This window comes from Orbicella franksi, chromosome 9, assembly GCF_964199315.1.
Source record: "Orbicella franksi chromosome 9, jaOrbFran1.1, whole genome shotgun sequence".
In the NCBI taxonomy this organism is placed as follows: domain Eukaryota; kingdom Metazoa; phylum Cnidaria; class Anthozoa; order Scleractinia; family Merulinidae; genus Orbicella; species Orbicella franksi.
Window position 1 is genome coordinate 22,060,924 of NC_138153.1, and position 27,141 is coordinate 22,088,064.

Sequence of the window (27,141 nt, forward strand, 5' to 3'; positions counted from 1 at the left end):
TGGTTGCCTCTACTTCTTGATAGATGGGGTCCTTTTTCAAGGCACACATCCATTTCAGATCTTCCAACAACACATCTCTCAGGTCTTCTATGTAAAGAGGAAGCAGGCTATTGTACACCTTAACAGCTGCCACTTCCTGTGAATTGCCAATTTTCTGAAACTCGGCTATCAAGGCTTCAAGTGTTTCCTTATATCGCTCCTTGCCTTCGTCTCGAATGCCATGGATTTTTTTTCTTCATCTTCTCCCCCAATGGTTCTTCATCTTCTTCTTCCTCTAGTGTGTCATCTTCTTCGTCCTCTGATTCATCCTCTGGTTCTTCATCTTCGTTACCTTGATCGTGTCGTCTTCTTCCACTGTCTGTTCATCATCACTAATGTCCCTCTCATTGTGCTCCATTGTGACCTGTATGGTCTGACCAAACGTCTCACAACACACTTCCTTTTATAAATTTTTCAGTATGCTGGGTGTTCCTTGATAAACATCATACACTTCCACTCGATGGAGTTAACAAGTGGGATTCACTGGTAACAGAAGGTACCCGTTCTCATATGCCTTGGGGTTTGGAGAGATGGTATTGGTGAAGATGGAACTGGCAATCACGCCAGCAGCCACCACTAGTAACGCCACCCAATTGAGGAGAACCTGGCGGACCTTGAAAAGACAGTACATGTGACTGTAACACCACCATTGACAATGGTAGAAGGCATAGAGCGAATCCAAGGTGTGCAACATGTCAGGCTCTAATTGCACAGCTGCTGCTTTCAAGCACGTTCCTTCCAAGAGTGAAATGCCTTCTGGAGGCATGTTTGGATCCTTGGTTTTTTTTACACAGTGTTTTCTTTATGTAGTGCCTGTGATGATGGGAGAGGGGCTTGATCGTGGATCCGTTCTTCCAAAGAAATAACTGGAATAGATGCTGGTTCTGCCATGGCTGCCACGTTTGGTGGAGGTTCTGACTGACTGAGCCGCTCTCTTGCTACTGTTCTTTTTTTCTTTAGGTAGAAACACAACGGATTCCTCTTCAGTTGATGCTAATCTGGCCTTTTTCTTGTAACACGTCAATTCATTCCAGGTTTGTTGCAACTTCACCACCACTTGGGATAAACTACCAATGCAACTCAACAAGTGAAGCTTGGTTTTCATGTATAACTGCGGCGAACTCTTGACCACGTTGGACACTAATGTATTGATCAGTTGGGTGGTGCTGTGGATCAACTGGTCCAGCGACTGGCAAAATTTCTGTTCCTGCACTTTGATATTCATAATGTGTCCTCAACGCTGTCTTTGGTGTAAATCAAGAAAAATTGCATTGGGTAGGCGCTTTTATACCTGTCTGGGAACTCACACACACCACACGACAATGTTTTTTAAAAAAACAGGGCCTTTATTCATAAATGCCTCCAAGTATGTTTTCAAACCATAACAACGCTTTATTTTTTTAAAAAATCAATGTCCTAGCCATTTGTCCCCTCGTGTGTTGAGCTTGACAAACCAGACTGTCTTGTGATAGGCGACTTCTTCCCCAGCGGTGTCTTCTACTCACAAGTTAACTCCGTTTCCATCTTTTCTGAGAAATCTTTCAATTTGTTCCCTAAGTGAAAAACACTTACGAAGCATATGAATTTCGGTGGAGGAAACCATAAAAGGTGAAGGGACATTTCTCATGTGATCTTTATATTATATTTTATGGAAAGGCATCCACTATATATTTTAGGGGAAGGTGTCTAATAACAAGGCCACAGAAATTCTGTTGAAATATTTCTGATCAGAGATCGAACATAATTGCGATAAGGATTAAAATTTTCAATTGCTTCAAGAATATCGACCCATTGTTCCATTGTTTGCATTATAAGAAAAAGCCTATCAGGAATCTTATATCAGCTTTTTTATATTCTCACCAGAGGGGGTATCCCCCCTTTCGTGATGTCAGCCCAGCAAGGAGGAGGGAGTATCCCCCATGCCAGCCACTCACCAGTCTGGCCGCCTGAGCCACCTGGTGATGTCACAGTAACGTCACATTTTCTCGCACTTTTATTGGTGGCCATTTTGAATAAATTAAAAAAGCAGGCATGTCCAAGTAATTTGGCACTGTCTATCCTACTACTGTCAACATGGTAACTAAAGAAACTGCTTCTAAAGAAACAGTACCAGCGAGGCATCTATGGAGTGATTCTTCAGTGACACAAAAGGCATAGCAGTAGCTCTGCATAGCCCCTGTACACCTGTATGGGAGTACCCCGTGGGGACATGTAGCACAACAATAAAAAATTATAATGCTATGCATCTGAAACTGAAAAATAATTTAAGGATGCTCTATGAAAATGAAAAATGTTCTACTACATAGATTTTCTTCAAACTTCTACTGTGGACAAATAATGAATTACTTGTTTCAGAAATGTAAAAAAAAAAAAAAAAAAAATGGGGGTCATGGACTTAGTTTCAGAGATAAAGTGTGTGGAAAACTAGTCTGATTTTGAAAAATTGATGTGCATAAATCAGCATGGTCTCCAGGGTTTTTAGCTTAAAATATCAAAGATAAATCAATGGAGACAAACTATTCTAGTAATATCTTGTTTAAGTGAGTCTGTTGCGTTAATATTTCCAAATGTTGCTAACGTGTTCACAAAACTTAACCTTTCAAGGGGCATCAGAAACCACTGCACAGATAAACAAAGAGCTAAAATGAACGGAATTCAATGGTGCATTTTGCAAAAAATTCAAAGTTCTAATCCATAGATTTTCTTCATTTTTTCGCTAAACATAGAAAATCAGTAGAGAAAATGATCCATCAAAAGAAAAATAGGGGTCACCGAACCTCCAAGATTGTTAAATCCAGGCAAAGGTATAGCAATGGCCATCTGCCCTATCATTGTTCATTTTATTACTTAGCACATGCTTGATGCATGATGTGGCATGTGAATCTGCATGCGCAGGACGGATGCGCAGGAACAATTAGCATGAACGTCCTTAATAAACACAATAGCCCCCATTTGACTTCAAAATATGCTTGGATATTTGAAAGGCCACAGGCAAGAACGTCCCCTAGATTTTTTGGCCATTTTGAAAGTGCTCAAAAATAGCTGAATTTTGGCATGTGGGCTTTGTTTCACCTGAGAAACATTGTTCTGAAGTTTTTTTTGCTGGGGTACTCTTCGTTCTCGAGAAATAACGTATGCAAAAAATCTCAGTTTTCTAAGCAACATCCTTTGGAGATCTTCTGTTGAACGAAAAACAAAAGAAACGTTCTTATTATTTTGGTGAACAGCAAACAGGCAGACTGTTTATAGTGTATTCCACAGAATGTTAGCTGTCTTTAAGTCAAAGGAAAATAGTGTGTAGAGCGGAAATCTGGGAACAGATTGTTTACATCAGTTATTGTGATGTGAACACAACACGTGAATCGATCGAGCATCAAACAAAATACCATCAAACAAAAAAGAGATGTACCACATTAGAGCTCTGTCAACTACAGTGCAGCTCAGATATATCCGAACCAAAATATACGTGTAATTCATGTCAGCCCAATACACGTATACGCGTATGCAGATATGCACATACGCGTATGCATATACGCACATACGCGTATGCATATATGCATATACGCGTATACAGTATATATGCCTATGCCTGATTAGTATGTATGAGCTAACGTATTGCTTTTTCTTTTCTTAACAGGTCATTGTTGTTTTCAATGGCTTGACAGCTTGCCACAGAGTGAGAAAGAGTTTTCTTTATTTTGAATACACATATACAGTATATGCGCGTATGCCTTCAGACTAGACTTATTAGCAAAATGTTGGCTGAAACTAACATTTTGCAATTGGGCACTTGACAGAAAATTAACTGACTGAATATAATTAAAAGAGAGAGTATTTTGCCGTTAAATCAAAAATTGACCGCTTTTTTTGTCAAATAGAACCTACAGGCTTCAACAATCCCATCTTCATGGAGCAAACACAAAGTAAACACGGTCCAAGCACTAGCGCGCGACTTGGAAATGTGTGCCGAAACACAGAACTTTTCCTTGAAGAAAAATAATTAATTAAAAATAACAAAATGTGAGCGGCGCAATGGTTTGTGTCAGATATAATCGGAGATATCATTTTCTCGACAAGGTCTTCAGAACGCTTCAAACAATAAACATTCTCGCAAGCGACTTGCCGATGCATGCCGAAACACAGAACTTTTCCTCGAAGAAAAAAAAAACTAAATGTGAACGACGCGCCAGTGAAACTTTGATAAACAATTATTTGCCTAAAGAAAGAGCATTTTACCGTTTGAATGAACGATTTGTGTCAAATATAACTGGAGAAATAATTTTTTCGGCAAGGTCTTTGGAATGCTTCAAACGATAACCATCTCACAAGCGACTTGCCGACACATGCCTAAACACAGAACTTTTCCTTGAAGAAAAAAATAACTAAACGCGAGCAGTGTGCCATAGAAACTTTGATAAACAATTGTTTAGCTAAAGAAAAAGTATTTTACTGTTTGAATGAACGATTTGTGTCAAATAAAACCGGAGATGTCGGTTTTTAAACGAAGATCTTCAGAATGGTTCAGACAATAAACACTTTCCAAACGACTTGCCGACACGTGCCGAAACACAAAACTTTTCCTTGAAGAAAAAATAACTAAACGTGAGCGGCGCACCGTAGAAACTTTAATAAACAATTTTTTCATCAAGGAAAGATTATTTTACCATTTGAATGAATGATATGTGTCAAATATAACCGGAGATATCATTTTTTCGACGAGGATCTTCAGAACGCTTAATTCAGACAAACATTTCGCAAACGACTTGCCGACACGTGCCGAAACACAGATCTTTACTTGTAAAAACATTAAGTTCACGTGTTAAAATAGGGAGTTCAAGCGACTGTTTCAATTTTCTTCCCATCTTTGGTAGCTTAAGATCAAGCAAGTGTTAATAAACGGTAGTTTGTTGGTGAATTTGGTGTTGGTGAATTTTGGCAGGACGTTTTAACAACATGCAAATTTCGCTTTGAAGCCTTTTTCATACCCAGAAATGTAATGTCCTTTGTTTGACAAACACTGCTTCACATAAGGAAACTTGTGGGAATGCATAACAAAGAGACGTATACGCATGCATATACGCGCATATGTGCGTGTATATACGCGTATATGTGCGTGTATCAACATACGCGTATACGCAAAATATGCCCATATGATACGCGTATGCGTAGTTCGCATATATCTGAGCTGCACTGTAATATCTTAAGCACTGTTTTAAAGTACCTTGTATGCCTGCCTGGTGGTTGAGAGGCATCATAAAGCCTTGATAAACCCGTAAGTCATCAGCACATTTTAAAGAATCAAAATGTGTTCTGAAACTTTGAAGGCAGCTGATATAACATAATTGTGTTATCGGCATTCAAAGTCAGATCGAGCCAGGCAGCAAAGTCCAAGAGCAGTTCTTGCCCAAGAAAAATACCCTCTCGTACATGTAAGTTGTGGCCCATTTGCCAAGCATTGCTAGCGTCAAAGTTTGGAAAGCGAGAACTGATTTTAGACCTATAAAATTTGTCTTGTATCGACTGCCATGTTTTCCTGCGCATGAGGTGTAAAGACCCTTCCCAGCATGCATTGTGATCACATTCTGTGGATGTTTCTCGAGCTGGTAATTGGATTGTTTTTCCATTTTCATTTAAACAAAACAAGAAGATCTGTTAGATCTTATGACCACGCTTTTAAAATTTAACTGTTTGCTTACCACTACAGTCACAACGCAGTGCACATTCCAAAGCAGTCCTTGATGATTCTTTTGTTACTGTAGACATCACATCACTTGATCAACACAAAATCTATTATTGCACCGTCAGTCATAGCCGTTGTGAAATCTCTGATGACGTAATGGTCTTAATCTGGAACTTTCTTCGGGATATGTATAGGCATGAACGATATGAACGATATGAACATTATGATAACAACACCATTGACAATTGCTTTCTTTCTTAAAAGTCATGATTAAATTTCATTGGTGTTTTCCACGAGTAAACGGCTTGAAAAGTAGTCACATGAGTCACATAATTTAAGACTTCTGTTATCCACGGCTATCTTTAGTATGGTGGTTATTTCCCTACCAATGACATAATCCTTGCATGTTCTGACATGTTCTTTGCTTGGCTTGTGAATATTTAATTTTCCTTCTGATCACCAAACTCGCTGCGATGACACAGCCAAAGAATTTACTTCATTCGCCTAAAACCACAAGAAATACTCGAAAAATTGTAAATAATTTAATGACCGTCGCTTCTGCAGAAATAAACTTGCAAAGTAAATATGATTTTATTTGTCACGTAGCGAAAGTGAAAGCTGCAATGTCGGTGCATTCCATGGCTGACGTAATACCTTTTTTTTAGCGTATTTATTATTTCCCTTCGAATCCGACGCTTCGATCAAACCAAAAGAAAATTTATTTCACCCAAAGTAAAGAAAACAATATCTGTAACATTGTCCTTAATGTTTCAACAGCTTTTGGCAAGTAAACATCACAGGTTGCGTCATTCAAAATTTGGCCGAGTAGAAGTTTGGGTCTGGTCACCGACAAAACTAAAAAAACAAAATAAAAGAATAAACCATGGGTAAACCATGAACCGCGCTCGGCCCATGGCTGCGCGGTTAATAATGGCCAACAAATAGCGATTGATTGTAACATAGGCCTGTGATCCTGGTTGCGTTGATTTTATTTTATATCGGCATGATTTGTAGTGTTTTGAACTTCTGGGATCAGCAGACATGCAGATGTATAGAGACACGTACGTTGCACAGAAGGGTTAATTTGTTAATCTGTCAGCCCTATTTATAGAGCCTTTTCATGTGAAGTCATCAAATTCTTAAATCCAAAACTGAAGAGCCACTGAAGTTGTTGTCCTCATCAGGCATAAGAGGTAGCAGCGCATTTTGAATTTCAAAGTTATGGCGGTGTGTGACATAAAGCTACAAAGGATCAGCTCGGTTTATCATAACAAAGGCCCGGCTTCGCTTATTTGAAGGACTCGGCGGGAAAAGAGCATTAGGTATTTTAATCAAAAGTGAACTTTGTTGAAAACACTCCAAATTTCGCGTGCAGTTTTGTTCAGGTATGTTAAGCAATGTCCCGTAATTTTTGCGCTAAAGTTTGCTTCGTTTTCGAGATTTTGCATATGCAATAAACCACTCAGTTTTTCCAACCTGTGTGCCTTTTTTGCATACATGTGCGTTATTTCTCAAGAATGAAGAGCACCCCAGCAAAAAAAACTTCAGAGCAATGTTTCTCAGGTGAAATGAAGCCCACATGCCAAAATTCAGCTATTTTTGAGCACTTTCAAAAATGGCCGAAAAATCCAGGGGACGTTCTTGCCCGCAGCCTTTCATTTGTCCTTGGACATTAGCTGTTCCTCGAAGCTTGCAGTTTTCCCCAAGTTTCACTCTCAGAAAACTGTTCTCTGAACAGATTATGTCCATAGACATAAATATCCAAGAATGCTTTTGTACCAAATGTTTATATACATGTTACTATCAAATGCCACTGAGATATAATGCAAGTGGACACTTTTCTCGTTGCTTGTATTTTTCCTTGCCCCTTCAGGGCTAAGAAAATACTATGCAACTATCAAAATAGCTGCATGTATTATACAATTATTGGATGAGGATTTTGTGATATCCAGAATAATCAAGGTCGAGGTAGGGGTTATCAGCTGAAGCCAAAGGCTGAGGCTGGTAACCCTTACTGAGACCTTGATTATTCTGGCCCCAGTTGTTCGAAAGCCGATTAGCGCTAACCCACGATTAAATATATTGTCCTAATCCACGCAAGAAATTTATCTTTCGATTAAATTCTGTTCCTCAAAGCGCGATTAGCACTATCCAAGGATTTAACTAAGGGTTAAAATTTAACACACCTAGTGAGGTGGATTAACTCACTAATCAGATGAAAAAGTAGTCAAGCAGTTTTTCACAACACAGACGGACCACGGTTCAGCGATCCGCATGTTTTACACAACGAGGGCGAAGCAAGAAATCACTAGAAATTTCAACATTTCCACTTACTAACTGCTGTAATGTAAAAGGAAAGATCAGTGGTGGAATTAAAGGCTTTTTGGCTTGATAAATGCGAGTATTATAGACAAAATATTGTTAAAGTTTTGTTTACTGTCGACCTTGCTTGTTCTTCAAAAACGTTGTTTATCTCATTCGGCAGAATTAAGATAATCAACCTCTGCTTTTGCTTCTTTTCTTAGTTTATGGCTTTCTTCTTTTCTAGAACTTTCCCCTAGCCAAGCTTACTTTATCAGCCCATCCGAATAGAGGCTATTCTAAATTTTTAAATTACAAAGAAGTAAGGCTAAAAGTTAGACTGGTAAGCGTTTTCAAGAGCTCAATGATTTTCTATGTGATGCATGATTCACTGAGCTTTGCCCATAGTTTATCTTGCACAGATTTTTTTATCACAACTATAATTTTGATTTATTAAGCATTTTTATTGGTTCTTATAGAAAGCAAATGTAGTTGAGATATAAAAATTGGGCTTTCTTTTTCCTCTTAATCAACAACATTGTAGGAGCCGTCAATTATCCCTTCCCTCCCCTAGTGCTACACCATTTTCTCCCACCACAGACCGGTTTTACCGGCTTAATCTGAATTCAATTGAAGGATAGTTAATTGAAGATTAAACCTGTCTTCAAGAACACCATTTTATCCCCCAATTAGTTATACCAGGAAAAGAAATTCAATTGTGGAATAACCGCTAACCTCATGTTTAACAACTGGGGCCTGGATATCACAAAAACTAAATCTAATAATTGTTTTATTATACACTGAACGCAAAAAAAAATGGAAGTCATGTTTTTGCTTTTTCACTGACGACAAGCAACACAAAGCATGCGAACTTGACATGATTACCCTCAGAAATCATGCAGCACGGTCATACATGACATGATTACCCGTGACTTTGAGTGTCCTTGACATGACTATTGTATAATTTGCAGCTAGATGATGTCACAGGTGCTGATTTCGAATATTCACCGTACGATTTCGGCCAATCAGAAAAGAAATAGTCAGTTCAATGTATAATAATATATGTTAAACCATCAAATAAGGTGTTTCTATTACCTGCAGTGCCAAAAGATAATGGTGACATCATCATTTGTCTCAGTTCATCAAACTTCATCTTGTTTATTAATTTCAGTACTTCTGCAATGCTGGTCGGGTGCTGACAAAGAAAGTTTGTACATATCACTTTCATTAGTGGATTTAAAAGCTGATTTCCATAGTAATCAGAGAAAGCCACAAGCTAAATTTACTTGCTCCATGTTGTCAGCCTGTGGAGGCATGGTGGCCTCATGGTTGGTGTGTTTGATCCCAGATCAAGTGATCTGGGTTTAAGCCCTGGCTAAGGACACTGGGTTGTGTTCTTGGGCAAGGCACTTTATTCTCACTGTCACAGTGTCTCTCTCCACCCAGGTGTAGAAATGGGTACTGGCAAATTCAATGTTGGGGGTAACCCTGCAATGGACTAGCATCCCATCCAGGGGGGGAGTAGAAATGTTCTGGCTAGTCGTCTCATGCTACAGAAACCGGGATAAGCTCCAACCTGATGGGTCACTTTGCTCATATACAGACTTTACCTTACCATGTTGTCAGCCCAATAAGTTCATTAACTTGAACAAAACTACAGTCAGCTCTCTCATAGCACCCACTTCTTGTAAGCGACCACCTGCTATAATTGACCACTTTGTAAATAACCGTTTTGTTTCTAAGTCAAACACTGTTCCAAGAGCTCTCTCGTAAGCAACCACCACTCAAATTTCTTAAGCAATAGCGACCAATTTTTAGGCCAGAAGTTTGACATTCTTTTGTTTTCTGTTTCCAGTAAGCGACCACCCAACATGATCACCTATGATCGTTGGAAAATCTTTACTCAGAAGTGACAAAAGTTCAGTTTTTAATGACGCTAACCGGACTAATAACAGATAATAACAATCAATGTACAAAGGCATTGCAACAATGCCATTGGAAAAAGCCATTTTAGCTTGAAAAGAGGTGTCCAACTGGTCAGCGGGAAACCAAGATGTTGGAAACAAGAAGGAAAGGAAAAGTACTAAGAGAATGTCCAGTTGATTGCAAAGAAGCTCCTTTTTTGTAGCTATTCTCCCATAAATGGGGTCAGACACCTTCACTAAGATTTCACTTCATTAACAAATTAATGATTAAAATGTATGACAATCCTCTCTAAAACAAAACACTGACAACACTGCATGGGTCATGCTGGACTCCAGATTGAGCAGTCTGGTTTCAAGCTCTTTGCCCTGTGTTCTTGGACAGGCCACTGAACTCTCACAGCACCTCTCTCCATCTAAGTGTATAAATGGGTACCAGCAAATTTCATGCTGGGGGTAACCAGTGATGGACTAGGGATCCAGGTGGGAGTAGGAATACTCCTTCTAGTCACCTCATGCTGTCAAAACCAGAGAGATCAGAGAAGGCAATGTGTGATGGTCCACTTGGCTCAAACAGAGACTCTCCCTTACATAACAATACTAGCAAATTATTTTTTCCCGGACCTTTTCGCATGATTGCATTTGCATCGATGACAGAAACCGGAAGGATGTTGAATTCTCATAGTAAACGTGCTGCTTTGTGTTATGGTGCTCGATTCCAAGCTAAGCTGATATATTTTCCAGAATCGAAGCCAAACTACTCTCGACGTGTAAAAGGAGCTTATGCATTGGCTGCATTGGCTGGCTACACAAAATTACGTTCATAATACACTCAAACTTTCAGCGTGTCCGATGCTGGGGTTCACGGATACCAGGCAAATAAACTAGAGCTTTGCGAAAATGAAATTGTATAGCAAATAAGAAGCTTAGCACATAGACCTTTTCCGTCATATTACAAGGTAAAAATATTGTCTCTAGACAAGTTTTGGCAGATTTTAATTCTCTAGCGAACTGAAGTGGTCGGATACCCGGTCACATGTGTAAGAGGAATATTTTCTGTAATAACACAAAGGGGATGCATATTTTGTGTTAGGAAAAGAACATGTTACCTTGTCTAAACGCAGCCATTCTGCAATCTTTTCATCGAGTTCACTGTCACCCGAATTAATAGTCTGCAAATTGCTGCTACTACCGACTACTCCGTCTCCACCGGTGTGGTCCGCCATTTTGAGAAACGAGCCTGCTTAATTTGTTGTCAGCATTATTTTTAGTGCCGCGATTAACCCGTGGTGTAAATAACATTGCGTGTCCCACAGCCTTAGAAGAATTCATTTATGACAAAGCAGATATGACGCAGATAATATATAGATTTAGGCCAGCCTAAAAGCGTAGCTCCTGGGCCGGGTTGTTCAAAGCCCGATTAAGCTAACCCAGAAAAAGGTAGAATTTTGATTTAAGTTTTGTAACTTCGCGGTGAGGTTTCTGTATATTGTTTAGCCTTCTGTTTTGAGTTTTAATAATTACCATATACACAAAACAAAACAGCAAAAAACATTTGTATAGAAGAAAAAGTTATAATTCGATTAACTTTTAATCCTGGGTTAGCGTAAACCGGCTTCTGAACAATCCTGCCCTGTTTCCAACAAGCTAAGCCAATATGAGCCCACGATCCAATCGATAACCAGCACTTGGTCAGCGGTAAACTTAAAAAAAAACAGGTGGCCTCAAGGAGCTTTAAACTTGAGCCCGCGATATGGTCACGTGATAATGGTCAGCGGATACCTTGCTTTGACATGTGTCAATTGATCACAACATGGATGTCCAATATCAAGGAAGTACACGGTAAACCAAGGCTACATGTCTCTGTCAACCTATTATTTGGAGTATGGCCGCCATGTTGGGCAACTCCGCCGTCGCCGTCGTCGTTGTGCGTACGCGCCCACGAGCAATACCGCTAGCCATGATAACCATGAGAAAATCAACTCATGGATTTCCTTTTCTTTCCTATATGAGTATGGGGCTCCGCTTGGCGGCCCTCCGGGCGCTGGAGCTCCGCTATTAGAATGGAAAACTGTGTCATTCACTCTTCCCCATTTTTTGTCTTGAATTCTCTCAACCCTTAACACGGAAAAAGTGCTTGGAATTTACTTGTGCTTTGACGCCGCGCGTGTGTCGCATTGATTATGTTACCACTGTATTTTCTATGGCATGGTATAAAATAGATATGCAACGCTCTCTCTAGACTACGAGTAGTCCCTCTTTTGCTTAGTCCTTCGAGCGTGACGGAAAAAACAAAGGAACGCAAGGCGTGCAAGAGTTATTTTTTGCGTGTGTGTGAAGTCTCGGAGATAACAGCATTCATGGAGCTGTTTACAGTAATGATTTGGTTAGTTCCCCAAGTTATTTTGGTTGCGGTTTACAGCAAGAAAGAAACTGGGAATTTATGATGTACATACAATGTTACATCGGTAATGGTACGATAGCTAAATAGTAAGCCATAAGATGTTTGACTGAACAAACTACAGTAATCTGACACGTCTCCAGATTAATGTAGATACCATCTTATTTTTTTTCTTGGATTCTTTCTTTGATAAAACCCACACTGTGATTGGTGTGACACGTGCACATGCATAACTCCCTCACTCACCGATCACATAGCCCTTCCAACCCCCAAGAGGAATTTTTGCTCAAATATACTCAAGTTAAGAGACCATTTCGCATTTTATATGAGTCGCAAGTTTACCCTTTTTACACAACACAACACAACAACACTACTTCACTGAAAATTTAAAGAAAGAGAAAAAACCTCTCAGACACATTGAAAGTCTGATTTAATTAAATTGCACTTTAACTTGGTGCCACGCAGTCTTCAAAGAACATTTGAGCAGTTTTGATACTTTTTACCTTTAAAAATATCGGACTGAAAAGAATGCCATAAAATGCACATCTAATAAAAATAAACTGCTACTGCAGAGACGTAAAAACCGTCCAGAAATGAAGGCTTTTTTTTGTTTAATATCCTGGGAACAATAGCCGATAAGTTAAAAAAGATGGTGAATTTTAAGCTCGGTAATGAAATGTGAAAGTGAATTAATCAACATGGCACGAGCGTGGGACAAAGAAAAAGAAAGTGATTAATTCACTTTCACATTTCATTACCGAGCTTAAAATTCACCATCTTTATTAACTTATCACTACTCACGATGACTTCGATAGTGTTGATCCTAGCAGTATGCAGGACACCTGTAATATATAAACTCAGTTAAATGGCCTTGCTCTCCATGAGTTCTCGTAGTTCAGTGGATAGAGCGCCCGCCCGGTGTCATGGGGAGGTCATGGGTTCGATTCCTGTCGGGGACTCAGAATTTTTCTTTGTCCCACGCTCGTATCATGTTGATTAATTTACTTTCTCAATAGCCGATAACTTGTCAGCTCTAATTTAATTTACTCCCATATAAAAAACAAAAATGTTAAGTTACCATTTGTAACTAAAGATGGCAAACATCTTGTGGGAACAAGCGGTGACGATTCGTCAGCTCTAATTGAATTTACTCCCTTGTGAAAAACAAGAGTGTCAAATTACCCTTTGTAACTAAAAAAATAAAAATATCTCGTTATACTTGCTCGCCACAAGAACAAAACAATCGTCAGTTGCACTTACTATTGTAAACGTTAGAACTGTTTCAAATCTAAATAGTCTCGTCTCCTCTAAAACATGTCCTAAGAACTAGAAGCGACGATTCGTGACCTCTAATTGAATGTACTCCTTGTGAAAAACAAAAGTAGCAAGTCACCTTTGTAACTAAAAATAAAAATATCTCGTTGCATTTTCATACTACGAACTCACGAACTGTTTCAAACCTCAAGGCTCATCTCGTTCGTAACTAAAATCCTCAGCCTAACCCACAGAAAATGTCGAAGTAAGCCCAACATATGAATAATTCCTCCTCTTTTATAGAAGAATAAATATGGCCGTTCTAAATTGTGTCGGGATCAAATCTTCTCACACACCATTTACCTTTGCAACAAGAAATTTGATTGGCTGTTTATAGTAGGTCCAATCTGATTGGTGTGACATACACACATCTCTCACTCACTCACTCATCCATTGACCCGTCCATAACATACCCGACGCGCCGATTTGATTTGATTTGATTTGAACATTTGACTAAGAGGTATTTTTTTTACGAAAAAAATAACTCAAAACAAGTGTTAAGTTACCATTTGTAACTAAAAATAGCAATATCTTGTTTTGTTTGTTCAAACATTTCATGGGAACAAGTGGTGACGACTCGTCAGCTCTAATTGAATTTACTCCCTTGTGAAAAACAAGTGTCAAGTTACCATTTGTAACTAAAAATAGCAAATATCTCGTGGGAACAAGTGGTGACGATTTGTTAGCTCTAATTGAATTTACTCCTTGTGAAAAACAAACGTATCAAGTTACCCTTTGTAACTAACAATAAAAATATCTTGTGCCATTTGCATGCTACTAACTCATGAACTGCTTCAAAACTCAAGACTCATCTCGTTCATAACTAGCCACCATTACACTGAACATTATGCACTCTAACGCAACCCAAGGTATGTCACACTCCGCTCCAAACCGGACTAAAAATCACAAACCAGCAACATACATGTCAGTCTTTATTTTTCAATTACCAAAGTCCTTGTGTTTAATACAATAAAACGTCCAAGACTTCATATACCTCATTAAAGTTATCATGAACGAAAACAATTTCCTTTTTCTCCTACTGCAATTCGTGCTGGCTATTAATGGAAACAAGCGAAAACCCTGATAACATTGAAGAGAAAAGATTTAGTTTCACTTCAAACGTATCTTCCCATTCCAGTGGTAAACAAGAACCATTATAATTGTAAAATCGTCAGAGAATAATATCTTTTTGTTCTGTTGACCAAATTAATTGTAGTCTCTTCGCTTTTCACAGTGAAACTTGTCAGTGGATGCTGACATTGACTTCACGCCCGGAACACTTACTACGAACTCTGCATCAATATTTAGGTTTCAATACAACGTGCAAACGATTTGAACCTGGTCGCAACCTCATCAAATTCCCAGTAGTGCATTCCGCTCCCCTAAAATACAATTGTTCTTATCATTCAAATCTTAAACCTAGTAGCAGAGTGGCTAAGACTCATTTAATTGAAAACCTTATCTAATGGGAAAAGCTCACCCTTCATTGAATGCTCGTAGTTATATGCCAAACACTATGTTTCTTTGACTGATTATCCAACTGCAAATGTTTATCAAACCCGCCCACAAAATCCTCGCCTCAGAAGTTGTCGAAATAAGCCCAATACATGAATAGTTCCTCCTCTTTTATAGAAGAAAAAATATGGCCGTTCTGAACTGTATCAGGATCAAATCTCCTCACATACTATTTACCTTCACAACAAGAAATTTGATTGGCTGTTTATAGTAGATCCAATCTGATTGGTGTGACATACATAAATCTCTCACTCACTCACCCATTGACCCGTAACATACCCGACACGCCGACTAAGACGTATTTTTTTTACAAAAAAAAACTCAAAAACCGCGAGAAAAAAATGGCCGCGCGAAATCCTGGAGCAGTCTTCTTTCGCCTCACGCACCGACGGACTAAGAGGAAGAGGGACTACTCGTAGTCTACGCTCTCGAGGTATACCATTTTGCCAAGTATTAAGGGGATGTTCAAGATATGCGCGCTGTTTTTAAATTAGCACTGTCAATAAATTGATTTTTTTCTAAAGTTATTAATTATTCACTTATTTCGGATACAACTGTTATAGTTTGTTTCTAGGCACGGGGTGAAGGTTCGTCCTGTATTAGCCCTTGAAGAGAGAAAATTCACTGCGCTCTGCCTCAGGTCTGTGCTGTAAGCCAACTTCACACCAAATAGCTTTATTCACGCATGTATAAAGATAATATTTACAACGTTGTTCAGTAATCTGCATGTGTACATGTGCATGAAATCATCATTAAAATATAAGAGCGTTTTATACTACCCTTTTTTTACTTCTGTTGTAAGTTTGAGATGAACTTATTTGTATCATACACACCGAATGTTTTAACGCAAACTCTTGGAAATTAAAACTAAAACTGTACTACAAAAACTGGTTTTGTCTGTCCAACATCATCAAGACCGATCGTCAAACAGCCGGGGCACTAAAATATATTTCACATGAGCTTTAGTCGTCCAGTTGGCAGAGTAGTGCGACACCTCGCTTGATCCAGTGATTCTGTAGCTTGTCAGTAGGTAGCATAACTGGCATCACATAGTTGGTTGAGTGGCCTGTGGTAGAAAGAGTTCCTCGCCGCTCACTTGTTTTATACACTGGACATTTGTACTCTTGGCTGTCTTTAAAATCAGAAATTTTACCTGCCGCAATGAAAAGAAAACAATCATGTTCAATGAAAGCTGTTAAGGGTCTGTCTCCATTTTCACTTAGTGACTTCCCCGCTGTTCATTATCATAAAGAGAATGTATAAAATGTTATTAACGGGTTTCGTTGTTCCCACAAGTTAACGATATCATAAAGCACAGAAAGAAGCAAAAGTCATAGACCCTTTGCACAACTGGCCCCGATACTTGAATAACAATGCTTGTACATCCTAAGCCTCACATTCATGTGAAAAATCCTTCGTCTGGAAACATCAGTACGAGGCTAAGGATGTACGAAGGACAGTTAATTATATTTAGGCGCCATTTATGCAAAGAATTCATGTATGAAACTAATATAAAACACTCCTGTCACTTTCGAATTGCGACACCTGCTTTCTCTCATGTTATCAATTTCTGTGACGTTTATGACATTATTATACATGGATTTTGTCCCTTTATTTTCTGAACAAAGGATCTTTCTGTTTTTTCAATGATAAGCGTACCAAGTGCTCATTAATTTGTCTTACCTGGCTTCACCCAGATGACTGGCATCGTGTCATGAAGAACCTTTGGTAACGACTCGCCGATCAAACCTCTGAAAAAGGCCCAGTAACATTATCTTTTAAGCTTAATGCGTCACTACAATAACTGAAGAACAAATCCCTCAAGATGTCACTACTGACCTCTTACGATCCCAGCGAGCGCCTTCCAAAAACAAACCGTGTACATAGACACCGTCTTTTGGCGGCTTGTCTGCTGAGTCCCCAGACAGAACCTAAAAGGCAAGGAACAGTTAATACGTGAAAACGCTGCCCAAAACGCAACAAAGTTAGTTTGCCCAATTTCTTTTACTTCCTAGCATAACTGGATTTTGTTTTTCCAGTTGTAGTTCCAGTAAATTAAAGCAGTTTATATGAAGTCAGCACAGTAAGTGTGGAAACACTATGTCTGTTGTTTTATGACTTCTTCTACTGGGAGCCGCTAAAACAATCACCATTCATAGGAAACAAGAAGATCTGTTAGATCTTATAACCGCGCTTTAAAAATTTAACAGTTCGCTTAGCACTACCGTCGGAACGCAGTGCACATTCCAAAGCAGTCATTGACGATTCTTTTCTTACTGTAGACATCACATCACTTGATCAACACAAACTGTATTATTGCACCACCAGTGGTAGCCGTTGACAAATCTCCGATGACGTAATGGTCTTAATCTAGAACTTTCTTCGGGATATGTATGGGCATGAACGATATGAACGACACAATAATAACACTATTAACAACAACTTTCTTTCTTAAAAGTCATTATTAAATTTAATTGGTGTTTTCCACGAGTAAAGGGCTAGCAAAGTAGTCACACAAGTCATATAAAAAAACCCTATCCCGACCGATGTATCGATTTTGGTCACTCCAGTGACCACAGATTGAAAACGTGACAGAAAATTGGCGTTACTTTTGATTCTCACCAAATTTGTCATATCCCCCCCTCGGGAGAATTTTGTTAAGTTAGCTAATTTAGTATGCAAGCCACCGTAATGGCGGTCGTCGCGGCGAAATGTTTATTTGCTCAAAATTGGGGCAAAATCTTTCGGAGATGGAAATCAGGACATTTGTAAGGATACAGAAAGTAATTTGGGACCAGTTGCTGGCTTCTAAGGCTGAATTTATCCAGAAGTAAGCTGTATTTTCCTTTTCGTGCCGAAAGCCACGCGATGAAATATTATCGGTTTGTTCTGCTGTCTTGTTCTGTTTTTTCTCTTGGTCTTTTTTGTAGCCCGCCGAGGCCAGTCTTTCGTCTAAATCAGTTGAAAAAAGTTCGAAAAAGATGTTCCCATTCAAGTTTAAGCTCTCAGGCGATAATTCTGGAGTTCTTTGGCCGAAACGTCGGCTTGGTTATTTTCACGCTTTTCGGTTGCTATGGGCGACCGTGGCTTCCTTTGTTAGGTCAAGTCTGGGGAGTGAGGTCACAAAAAATTGTAATTAATTCTGGTTTTGTTCGATTTCGCTGAAATTTTAACACGATAAAGCTGGATTGTTAAGGAGTAGATTTACCTTCTGCGATGTGTGGTAGCTATTAACGCTAAAGTGATATATCGCTTCGATGTCAGGGTTTTGAAGAGATTTTTTTTGCAACGTGTCGGTTCGGCGTGATTTTGTAATCTGAGATTTTTGTTGACCCTGAAGAAACAAGGTTTGGCGAGTAAACATTACAGATTGCGTAATTCAAAGTTGGCCGAGTGGAGATCTGCGTCTGGTCTCCGACAAAAAAAATATAAAAAAAAAATAAACCAAGGGTAGAACATGAACCGCGCTCGGCCCATGGCCGCGCGGTTAATGAACCTGTTTGTCGAATGTCAAAGTTTACAATTTAAAAGTAATGCACAGAGAATTATCTGCACGTCACAAAATGGAATTGCATTCCTTTTTCCTTCGGCATTTCCGTGTTCTCACTCTTTCCCAGTCTCCGCGCAAAGGTATTGTTGGAGCGGAGAAAGGCATGATCTCACCTACAATCCACCTCTCCCTCCCCCTATTTCAATGATGGGAAAAATGGCGCGCTTCGGGTTTAGCGTCAGTTCATCATTGATTCGGGGGAAGGGATGGTTTTATTTCTTATTTTACTCTGTTCAAGATTGTAGCTGCTGTCTATGTTGCTGTCTAAATGAAGTTTGCCGAAGTGCTTTAACGATTAATCGTACCTCAAAGCTTGGACGGGTTGGCATAAACTTGAACTCGTTACGTTGTACGAAGTTAGATACTGGAAAGATTTCAACTCGCTAAACAGCAAAGTCAGTGCCTAGGCTTCACAAATTACAAAATTGGATCTAGACACTAACGGAGATTACTAAGCAGTCATGACGATATTTGACTTGGATAAGATGTGGATTTAGGATTTAGAGAGACGGGTTTTTTTTTCCTGCTCGATTCTAAATACCAACGGCTACAAAGGTAACTGAATGAAACACAAGGAATCATCTAAAAACTCGGACGAAAGCTCGATATAAAAGTGTGTTCTTCAAATTCCGACAAACTCTCAAAATTGCTACTAAACATAGGTCAATTGAACTACGTTTACAGCAATCTGCATTGAAGAAACTAGTGAAACAATCTCAGATAGTGCAGAATGCAATTTACGGCTCTGATACAGTAGTCATACAGGTCCTCACCCTTGCCGTTTGCTTCCTTGGTAGTCAACTAGACCTTTTCCCCTTTGCAGAATATGAGCGGACAAAAACTTGATAAGACATAATCTTAGCAGCGTGCATGTTTCATGTTTGTATTTTCTTTCAAGGCCAAAAAATGAATTGTACTGTGGTGTTTTATGTTGCGTTTCGATCATTTTAAATTCAATAATACGCAGAAGTGGCAAACGTGACAATTTTACTTTTCACGCCTTCGTTTGTAACTTGATACTTTTGTTTTCCTTGCCTAGGTATGCAATATGATACCCTTGTTTCCTCGAAAATATAAGAAATATGCGCATTTTTTTACTCACTGCCAGAGATAAATGGAATAAAGTTAAAAAGCTGATGAAAAATCGAATAGGAACGATTTTGTTTTATTCAAAACACAAATTTTCATTTCACCGATAAACAAGAACTAATCTAATTATCAAATAGTCACGTCGAATCAGGGAATAGTACGTTCTTATTCTGTTGCTACCTTTGGTGTTAACAATAAAACCACCTCAACCTAATACACAATGCTATCGCTTAATACAACTGAGGAGCGTTTCAACGAGAAAAACTGAAGGCAGAGATCGCTACTTGACCGAAATTATATCCTACATCGGTGAGCGAGTCACCTCGAAGACTGATGAAATCAACTAGCGGTTTCAGTAAAGTGTCTTTACTAGTTTTATATGTACATTACGCAGGAAAATTTCGGCTGAATATGAACTTTTTGTTTTCTCTCATAGAAGGGAAAATGAGGAAGCTGCTGAGCAGAAGCGATATGTTTTCATTCTTTCTTTGAACCCTGGCAAACGCACAATAGTCCTAAAACAGCAGACGAAATTTCTTGAATCGAGCTAGGGGTGATTCCAGAAGATAAGCAGGCACAGTAGCGTTCTTTGAAGAACATATGCGTCTTACATGTTGTGGTCTACCATAAGGAAAAACACTCAACATCCGTGTGTAATCCCGTATAAAATGTATTTTTCACTCAACAGATAGTCGATACGGACGATAACTAATCTGCGCATGCGTTTCGAGCAAATTGCTTTTGTTCTTAAGGGAGTAGCACCACAAGGACAGCAAGAGATTTGCGAAAACATATATAGTTTTGTCAGACTGTCAAACATGCAACGCAGGAATGACACGTTTTGCGTAGTGCACACGGGTACCTACTCCACCCAGCCCCCCTTCCCGCAAGAATAATTGGTTAATTGAAATTAATTAATTAAACAAACATTAAAGTTTACACCTCATTGTGTTATCGCGTGATTGCCTTAGCGAACAGCAGCCCCCTAAACCATCCCAATAGTGCACTCTGCACTAAAAACGGCCATGCTGCTCAATTCTCGCAAACACTCAATGTCATACAAATTATTAACTATAAGACAAATTATAATTTAACCTAAAAATAATAATAATATCATTATCATTTTTCTATTATTTATATATAGAATTGACTCACCTCGAACTCAAAGCCCAGTAGATCGATAGGTATGGTGTATTTCCTGGCATAGTTCTGTTTAGCACCAGTTAAGAAAGCCTGGAAAAGGTAAGAAGTATTTACTGTTAATATATCAACGCCTCGTTCATCAGGATAACGCAAGAAAGCAGACACTCCACCTACCTGCGTAAAGAAGAACCCTGAAATCCAGAACACCACTGGCTTTCCCCTGTCGAACCAATCCTAAACAAGGAAAGTAATTGAAAACAGAAACTTCATAAACATTTGTTCTTGAAGTGTGGTAAAGAAATATAGTTATATCATTTCTAATGTTTGCTTTTGTTTTGAGGACATTTGATTGTGAGGAACCTTACCTGCAAAAACTTGAGTCTGGCCAGAAAGTCATTGATGTAGCTACCAAGAGGTTTGAGAGAAGGATATGATCTCTTCATCCACATCTCGGGCACCTGCAGCCAACCATGCACACAAAAATATCATTAACAAGCATTCCACGAGCGCGCGTTGGATATGAGACGGTGGATTGGTTTGGATTATCTCACATCCAACAAGCCACAGAGGAATAACCGATTTATTAAAAACAACCACGAAATAGACGTAGAACTTACTAATTTTATCAAGTGAATAAAACACCAGAGGCGGAGGGCGATTTAACAAACCGTTTTTGGTGGGCATGGTATAATTAACAATTATTCCACGAGCGCGTGTTGGATTTGAGTTGGCTATAATCACCTCATATCCAACTAGCGCTAGTGAAATAATTGTTTTCGTAAGGGCCCATTAGCGTTGCTAAGGAGGTGAATTTTCACTTCCGGTTACTTACGTCAGCCTGAGCGCGGAAAATAAAAACAAGTCAATAACTTCCAAATTCGCTTACATTTTAGATGTTTTTCTTTGTGTTTCACAAAATGCAAAGTAAAAAAAAAAGCAAGCAAAGACAAAATAAGAGAAAGACAGAAAAACAAGAGCAATAGAAAGAGAAAAACTAACTCCGTGTGGCTTTGTTTGATCTTGCCGAAGTGCACTGGTAGTGTAAATTGCGCACGCGCTGATAGGGTAACTTCCAATATATATCGAGTGCAATTCCGGTTTCTTCAAATGCTAAAGGAAACGTGGTTTTTCATTAACTCCAGCCTTTTTTGACGGATTTCGATTAAAACCAACGTTGAAAACATAGCTATGCATTCCTTTTTCGAAATCATGCTTTTTTCAGAAAATTACGAATTTTTTAATATTTTGAAATTCTCTCAAAATCTGACCTTTTAGAAATGAAACAAAATCTATGCATAGCGTAATGAGGATTTAAACTAAAATATTAAATGAATGAAAAAAATCCCGATAAAGTAATTTGCCTGGGAGCCTTTGCGGTTTTTCAGTATTAGTCACATGACAGTGGGCGTGGCCTGATGACGTACGCTTACCATATTTGCACAGCATGGTATAATGGCTCATAACCCACGATGGCAAAGCCAATGAAAACTCTCGAACTGCATTATCCAATGATCCAGTTTTTAATAATAGCTGTTATGCTACTAAAAAAAGCTCACGCCACTTTCCTATCCAATCAGAGGTAAAGTAAAAGGCAATCGCGGCTCGCTCGCACGCGTTTTAGTGGGCTTCGCATCAGCTACACGTATCTGCTAGAATTTCTGATTGGTTTAATGGATTGTCTGCGTCCTTTGTGATTGGCCAGAGTGATTACTTTGGTTCTGGTTTTATTAAAGCTGCCCTATACACAAGAGAAGACAAATTATGACTTACTTTTCCCACCAGCAAGCTGCCGGCCAACGCCTCCAGGTCAGAGGACATGACCACCAAACCTTTGATAGCTTTCTGGAGATTCTGTAAACTTGTTCTGATTATTGACATCAACCTGAGAAAGAAACCAACAAAACAAAATGTATGAACGTAATGACATGATTTGGTCCAGGCTCTTGGCTAACTCAAACGAGTGAACTTACTTGTTAAATCTCTCCATCTCTTGCACCAGCACAGTGTTCATACTCTCCTCATATTTCACAGGGTATTTCTGCAGAGCCACTTCCAAGTCATAGTTCTTTGGAAGCTAGAATTGAAAAAAAGACAGTTTTTTACTCTCCAGGGTGAGCATATAATTTTGAATAAAAACAAGCAAAACTCTTTCCAGTCCGACCGACGGACGAACTAATGAAGAATTCAGCATAGCCTGTTAGCAGCGCTAAGTTGTTATACTTTGACAACAAGTCCGATCTCAAATTGTTAGTTTTTTCTTTATTCTTGACAAATTTTTTTGAGTAGTTACTTAATGTGTCCTCACCGCACTGTTTGTAGTACTTACTTTAGACAAGATGTCCTTAGCAATCTCCAACAGAGTGTCATCTGACTTCTTTCCAGCCCCTCCTCCGCCACTTTGAGACTGTGTCAGTAGTACGGAGTCAAATAACTACCAAAATAAAAGCAAGCATCGTAAGAGCTCAAATGCTGGCTGTTAAGTTCGTATAAAAGGAGATTAGAGGTGAATTTCAACATCTGACACAATCACGCATAAGGCCATTACACCCTTACAATTCATTTGACTCAAGAACTGATATGGCTATATTGGCATCGAGTCCAATACTCTGCTTTACTCTGGTGACAATAAACCAAGCGTAAGAAGGAACAATTCGAACTTATACCTATTACTGAACACAAGTGCAAACCTGTTTAGTTTCCTGGAGCTCTTTGGAAATATCCACATTATCATGCATGCCAAACACCTCGGGCGTCTGAGACAAGGGAAGCTCCTGTAAGGCAAAAACCCAGTTTAGGAAGTGGAGAGCTGGTGCACAAACCACTCAGGTCCGTCAATTTACCTTGATAAATTCCACGTATTGATCGTATTCACCCTTTGGAGGAGCGTAGTAAGTACCACTCTGTGAGAACTTGTACTTAGGATCTTGGACGATGTCTGGAGTGTAGAAGTCTGCCAAGATACTCATTAGACAGCGTCTGAAGTCAAAAACAAGTACAAAAATCAAAAGGGTTGAAACCTTAAAAATAAACCGTTATTTAAATAACAAATGAAAAATGTTTGATTCTACTTTGTTCTGTTCTAAAGTACGCAAGAAGTGACGAGACAAAAGCGGGAATAGAATGAAACACGCAGACATGTAAGTAAGTAACTTTATTTACGTGTCAACACATCTAGCGCGATAGGCGCTAACTGGGGACAAGATAAGATAAGATAAGATAAGATAAGAACTTTATTAGTGTGAGCGGAAGTCATCTTCAGAGTCACTTCTTGACTCTAAAGATGACTTCTGCTCGGGTTGTCGAAACGTCAGTCACCAACAACAGTTCTTTTCAGAACGCCCGTCACCCGGACGATCACACTATACGAACTACTGATACTCCTGGATTCAAACCATTCACTCCATGAGAAAACAGTTCAATGGTTTTCTATTTCAATGCATGCATGTGGTTCTGTTTCTGTAGTTAGGGTGCTCCGCTTGGCGGCCCTTCAGGCCAACGGAGCCCGCTGTAATGCGTCTAGCGACTTCGACACACTAATAAAGTTCTTATCTTATCTTGTCCCCAGTTAGCGCCTATCGCGCTAGATGTGTTGACACGTAAATAAAGTTACTTACTTACATGTCTGCGTGTTTCATTCTATTATTTTCGTGCTCTCGTTACTTCCTTAAATGCTTTATAACAGAACATAACATACGGAATACTTGTTATCTGTTTTATATCAAAGTTCCACATTGAGGAGAAACTGGCTTTAACCAAGTTTTATTTTTAGGTTGCGCGCACAGAATGGCGTCACGGATGGTACGTGACTGCGTCAACAAAGATCAAAAGCTACACACAAACCAAAAACAGCTGAGAGTATTTTTTGCATGGTACTCTTAAGGAGGGTGCCTACTAAATACAAAGGTTTTTGCGCCAGGTTAGGACCTTGCGGAAAAAGTAGATCTTTGCAAGGTCTATCGGAATCCACAAAGAAAAAAGAGAGTAGCCAAGCATTTTTCTGAGGTAATTAGCCTCTCAACAAAAATGCTGACATCAGCATTTTTCTGAAAAAAGAAGGAGAGGATATTTGCCTTTACATGCAGAAAAGCAAACACATTTATAAACATCTGAAAACTACATGGTAAATGGTAACATAAAAACCAGTTTTGGTATGTTTTTAATAACAAAATCGCTGCAACAGCACTTTTAGCGTCTCTGACAGCCTTCCTCTGTTTCAGCTTAAATACAGTCTAAATATCTTTTGCCCACAACCAGAAACTAATCACGTGCTGAATAGGCTTGCCACCCACTTGATAACATAAAATACAGGGGTTACCACGCGTTTTTTAAAGTTATTGATCCTTTTTTAAACTTTTTACGGTGCCCGTTACATTTTTTCCTGTCACCTACCCAGTAAATAAAACATTCGCGTATCTCGCACTTGTTTTGCGCGCACACTACGCCATCTGCAGGTACATGTTTACAGTTGGATTTCAGTATAATTTTCGACAGATAACAGCTAGTTTTTCAGCTGGAAGACGTTAACAGTTAGTGGTTAGCGATATGCTGCTGTTCTGGTGTTCCTGGTTTAAGTACAGGTTCATTAAACTTGGTTTGGTCACAGTAGGAAAATTTTGCTTTCAATTTAGTCGTGTACTTGGTAGCGTAGTTAATTGCGTCATGTCAACCATGCTTAAACCATGCCTTGCGTAATGCGCAGAACGTGTGCGCACTAACAAAAGTAGGCACCGTCCTTACAGCACTCTGTTATAACCAATGAAGGTTTCTTGTGACACTGGCACTTTAGTATAAACTGAGAGATGTTACTAAAACCGCCACACGACTGTTTTTTATGTGGCACAACAAGTACAAACTGGTTTCGTCCGGATATGGATACGTTTAGCCTAAATTGTCTCAGAGATTTTGTGATCTTAGTTAAATCCCATGTCAAATTCGAAATCTCGACTCTCGTCAACAATACAGAGCAAGTAAACTATTGGTTGTTGTTGTGCAAATACGTTTTCATTGACCTAAATCAGTCACGCGGTTCTTCCCTTGCATGAAAAACACGTTGAAAGTAACGAAAACAGAAGCATTTCCGAGTTGCTTTTTGCCTCTTTTTGAAAACGAGTCCTGGTGCAGAACCTTTCATACGGAAATGAGTTTGATTTGCAAGCTGATAAACGTGCAAGAAAGTTCATTTCCATAACAATGGCTGTGCAGCAAGATTCGGTTTTAAACAGAGATAAGGCCAACACGGAAATAGCTTACTGCGATATACCTCGTGAGTATAAGAAGAAAAACTAAGCTTCCATAAGTAGGAAGAGATGTAAGACAAACCTGTCATTGTCATCAGTAACTCTGCCTCCATAGTTACATTCCCCTGTAAGGTACGTCACAGCATCAAACGGAATCTCCTCGTACTCGTTGATGAACATCTACGATGTGTAGTTCGACAATAAAACAATAAGTGAAACTCGAACGTTTTCCGCTTCAGTAAGACTGTTCTTACTAACCTGTAGCTGCCTGACGCTGATTCTTAAGTCGGATTCGTTAAAGCCGTACGGTATATTCCAACCCAGTGGGCCAAACTTTCGTCGCTCTTGTACCAGGGCGTGGAAAAAACACAGGCCAAACAACAGCTTCTCCCAAATCTGCAAACAGAATATCATGTAACAGCAATACAATGAACCCATGAAATACTAACTATCCCTTATCTTCTGTTCTAATGAGAACAATTATAAACACATACCAGAGATTTGAATTGAGGATAAAAAATGTTACATGCATGTTCCTACTACTGTCAATTCTTATATGATTAATTTTTCATTTCATAAATGTGGACTTTTGCATCTTAGAAAGGTATGGCATACGGCCTGCACTGCCAACTTGCCGTCATATCTTATATTAGGAAACAGTCCTAAGAAAATACGGGCGCTGATTGGTTAAAAATCGTGTTTCTATTAAGCAATTAGATTACGAGCTCGAGATTTCCACCGCGCGACGCGATAGTTGACGAGGGCGCAGCCCGAGCTCGAGTCAACTATCACGCATAGAAGTCGAGAGCGAATAATCTAATTGTTTTAGTATGAATCTACTAGTCGTTCAAAACATAATCTAAATCCTCTTCACAGACACTTCGAAAACGCCAAGAGGCGGCCGTAGGACACACTACTACGCTACTACGCTACTCACTATCTATCACAGA

The 27,141-nt window shown here is 39.2% G+C and overlaps 2 protein-coding genes across 3 annotated transcripts in view; both read right to left on the bottom strand.

Annotated features, from left to right (window-relative positions):
- LOC145497922 (phosphopentomutase-like) overlaps positions 1-12,076 on the bottom strand; it is a 102,204-nt gene extending 90,128 nt beyond the window's left edge. The window contains exons 1-2 of one of the 2 annotated variants that reach the window (XR_014050746.1): positions 11,052-12,075; positions 9,116-9,215 (exon numbers count right to left, since the gene is read on the bottom strand). Coding sequence is in view for 1 of the 2 variants with exons in the window: in XM_081477799.1 (XP_081333925.1) it covers positions 9,116-9,215; positions 11,052-11,168 (217 nt within the window). In the remaining variant the exon portion in view is untranslated. Of the gene's footprint in view, positions 1-9,115; positions 9,216-11,051 lie in introns of both variants that reach the window. The other variant, XM_081477799.1, reaches the window with a different exon arrangement.
- A 2,078-nt stretch (positions 12,077-14,154) lies between these two features.
- The window catches only part of LOC145497880 (dynein axonemal heavy chain 12-like), a 97,812-nt gene continuing 84,825 nt past the window's right edge, over positions 14,155-27,141 (bottom strand). The window contains exons 80-92 of the mRNA XM_081477740.1: positions 26,450-26,587; positions 26,274-26,371; positions 23,795-23,930; positions 23,642-23,725; positions 23,281-23,385; positions 22,925-23,028; positions 22,725-22,836; positions 21,320-21,412; positions 21,129-21,188; positions 20,967-21,044; positions 17,012-17,103; positions 16,856-16,923; positions 14,155-16,325 (exon numbers count right to left, since the gene is read on the bottom strand). Coding sequence (XP_081333866.1) covers positions 16,135-16,325; positions 16,856-16,923; positions 17,012-17,103; positions 20,967-21,044; positions 21,129-21,188; positions 21,320-21,412; positions 22,725-22,836; positions 22,925-23,028; positions 23,281-23,385; positions 23,642-23,725; positions 23,795-23,930; positions 26,274-26,371; positions 26,450-26,587 — 1,359 coding nt within the window. The 3' untranslated portion in view covers positions 14,155-16,134. The remainder of the gene's footprint in view (positions 16,326-16,855; positions 16,924-17,011; positions 17,104-20,966; positions 21,045-21,128; positions 21,189-21,319; positions 21,413-22,724; positions 22,837-22,924; positions 23,029-23,280; positions 23,386-23,641; positions 23,726-23,794; positions 23,931-26,273; positions 26,372-26,449; positions 26,588-27,141) is intronic.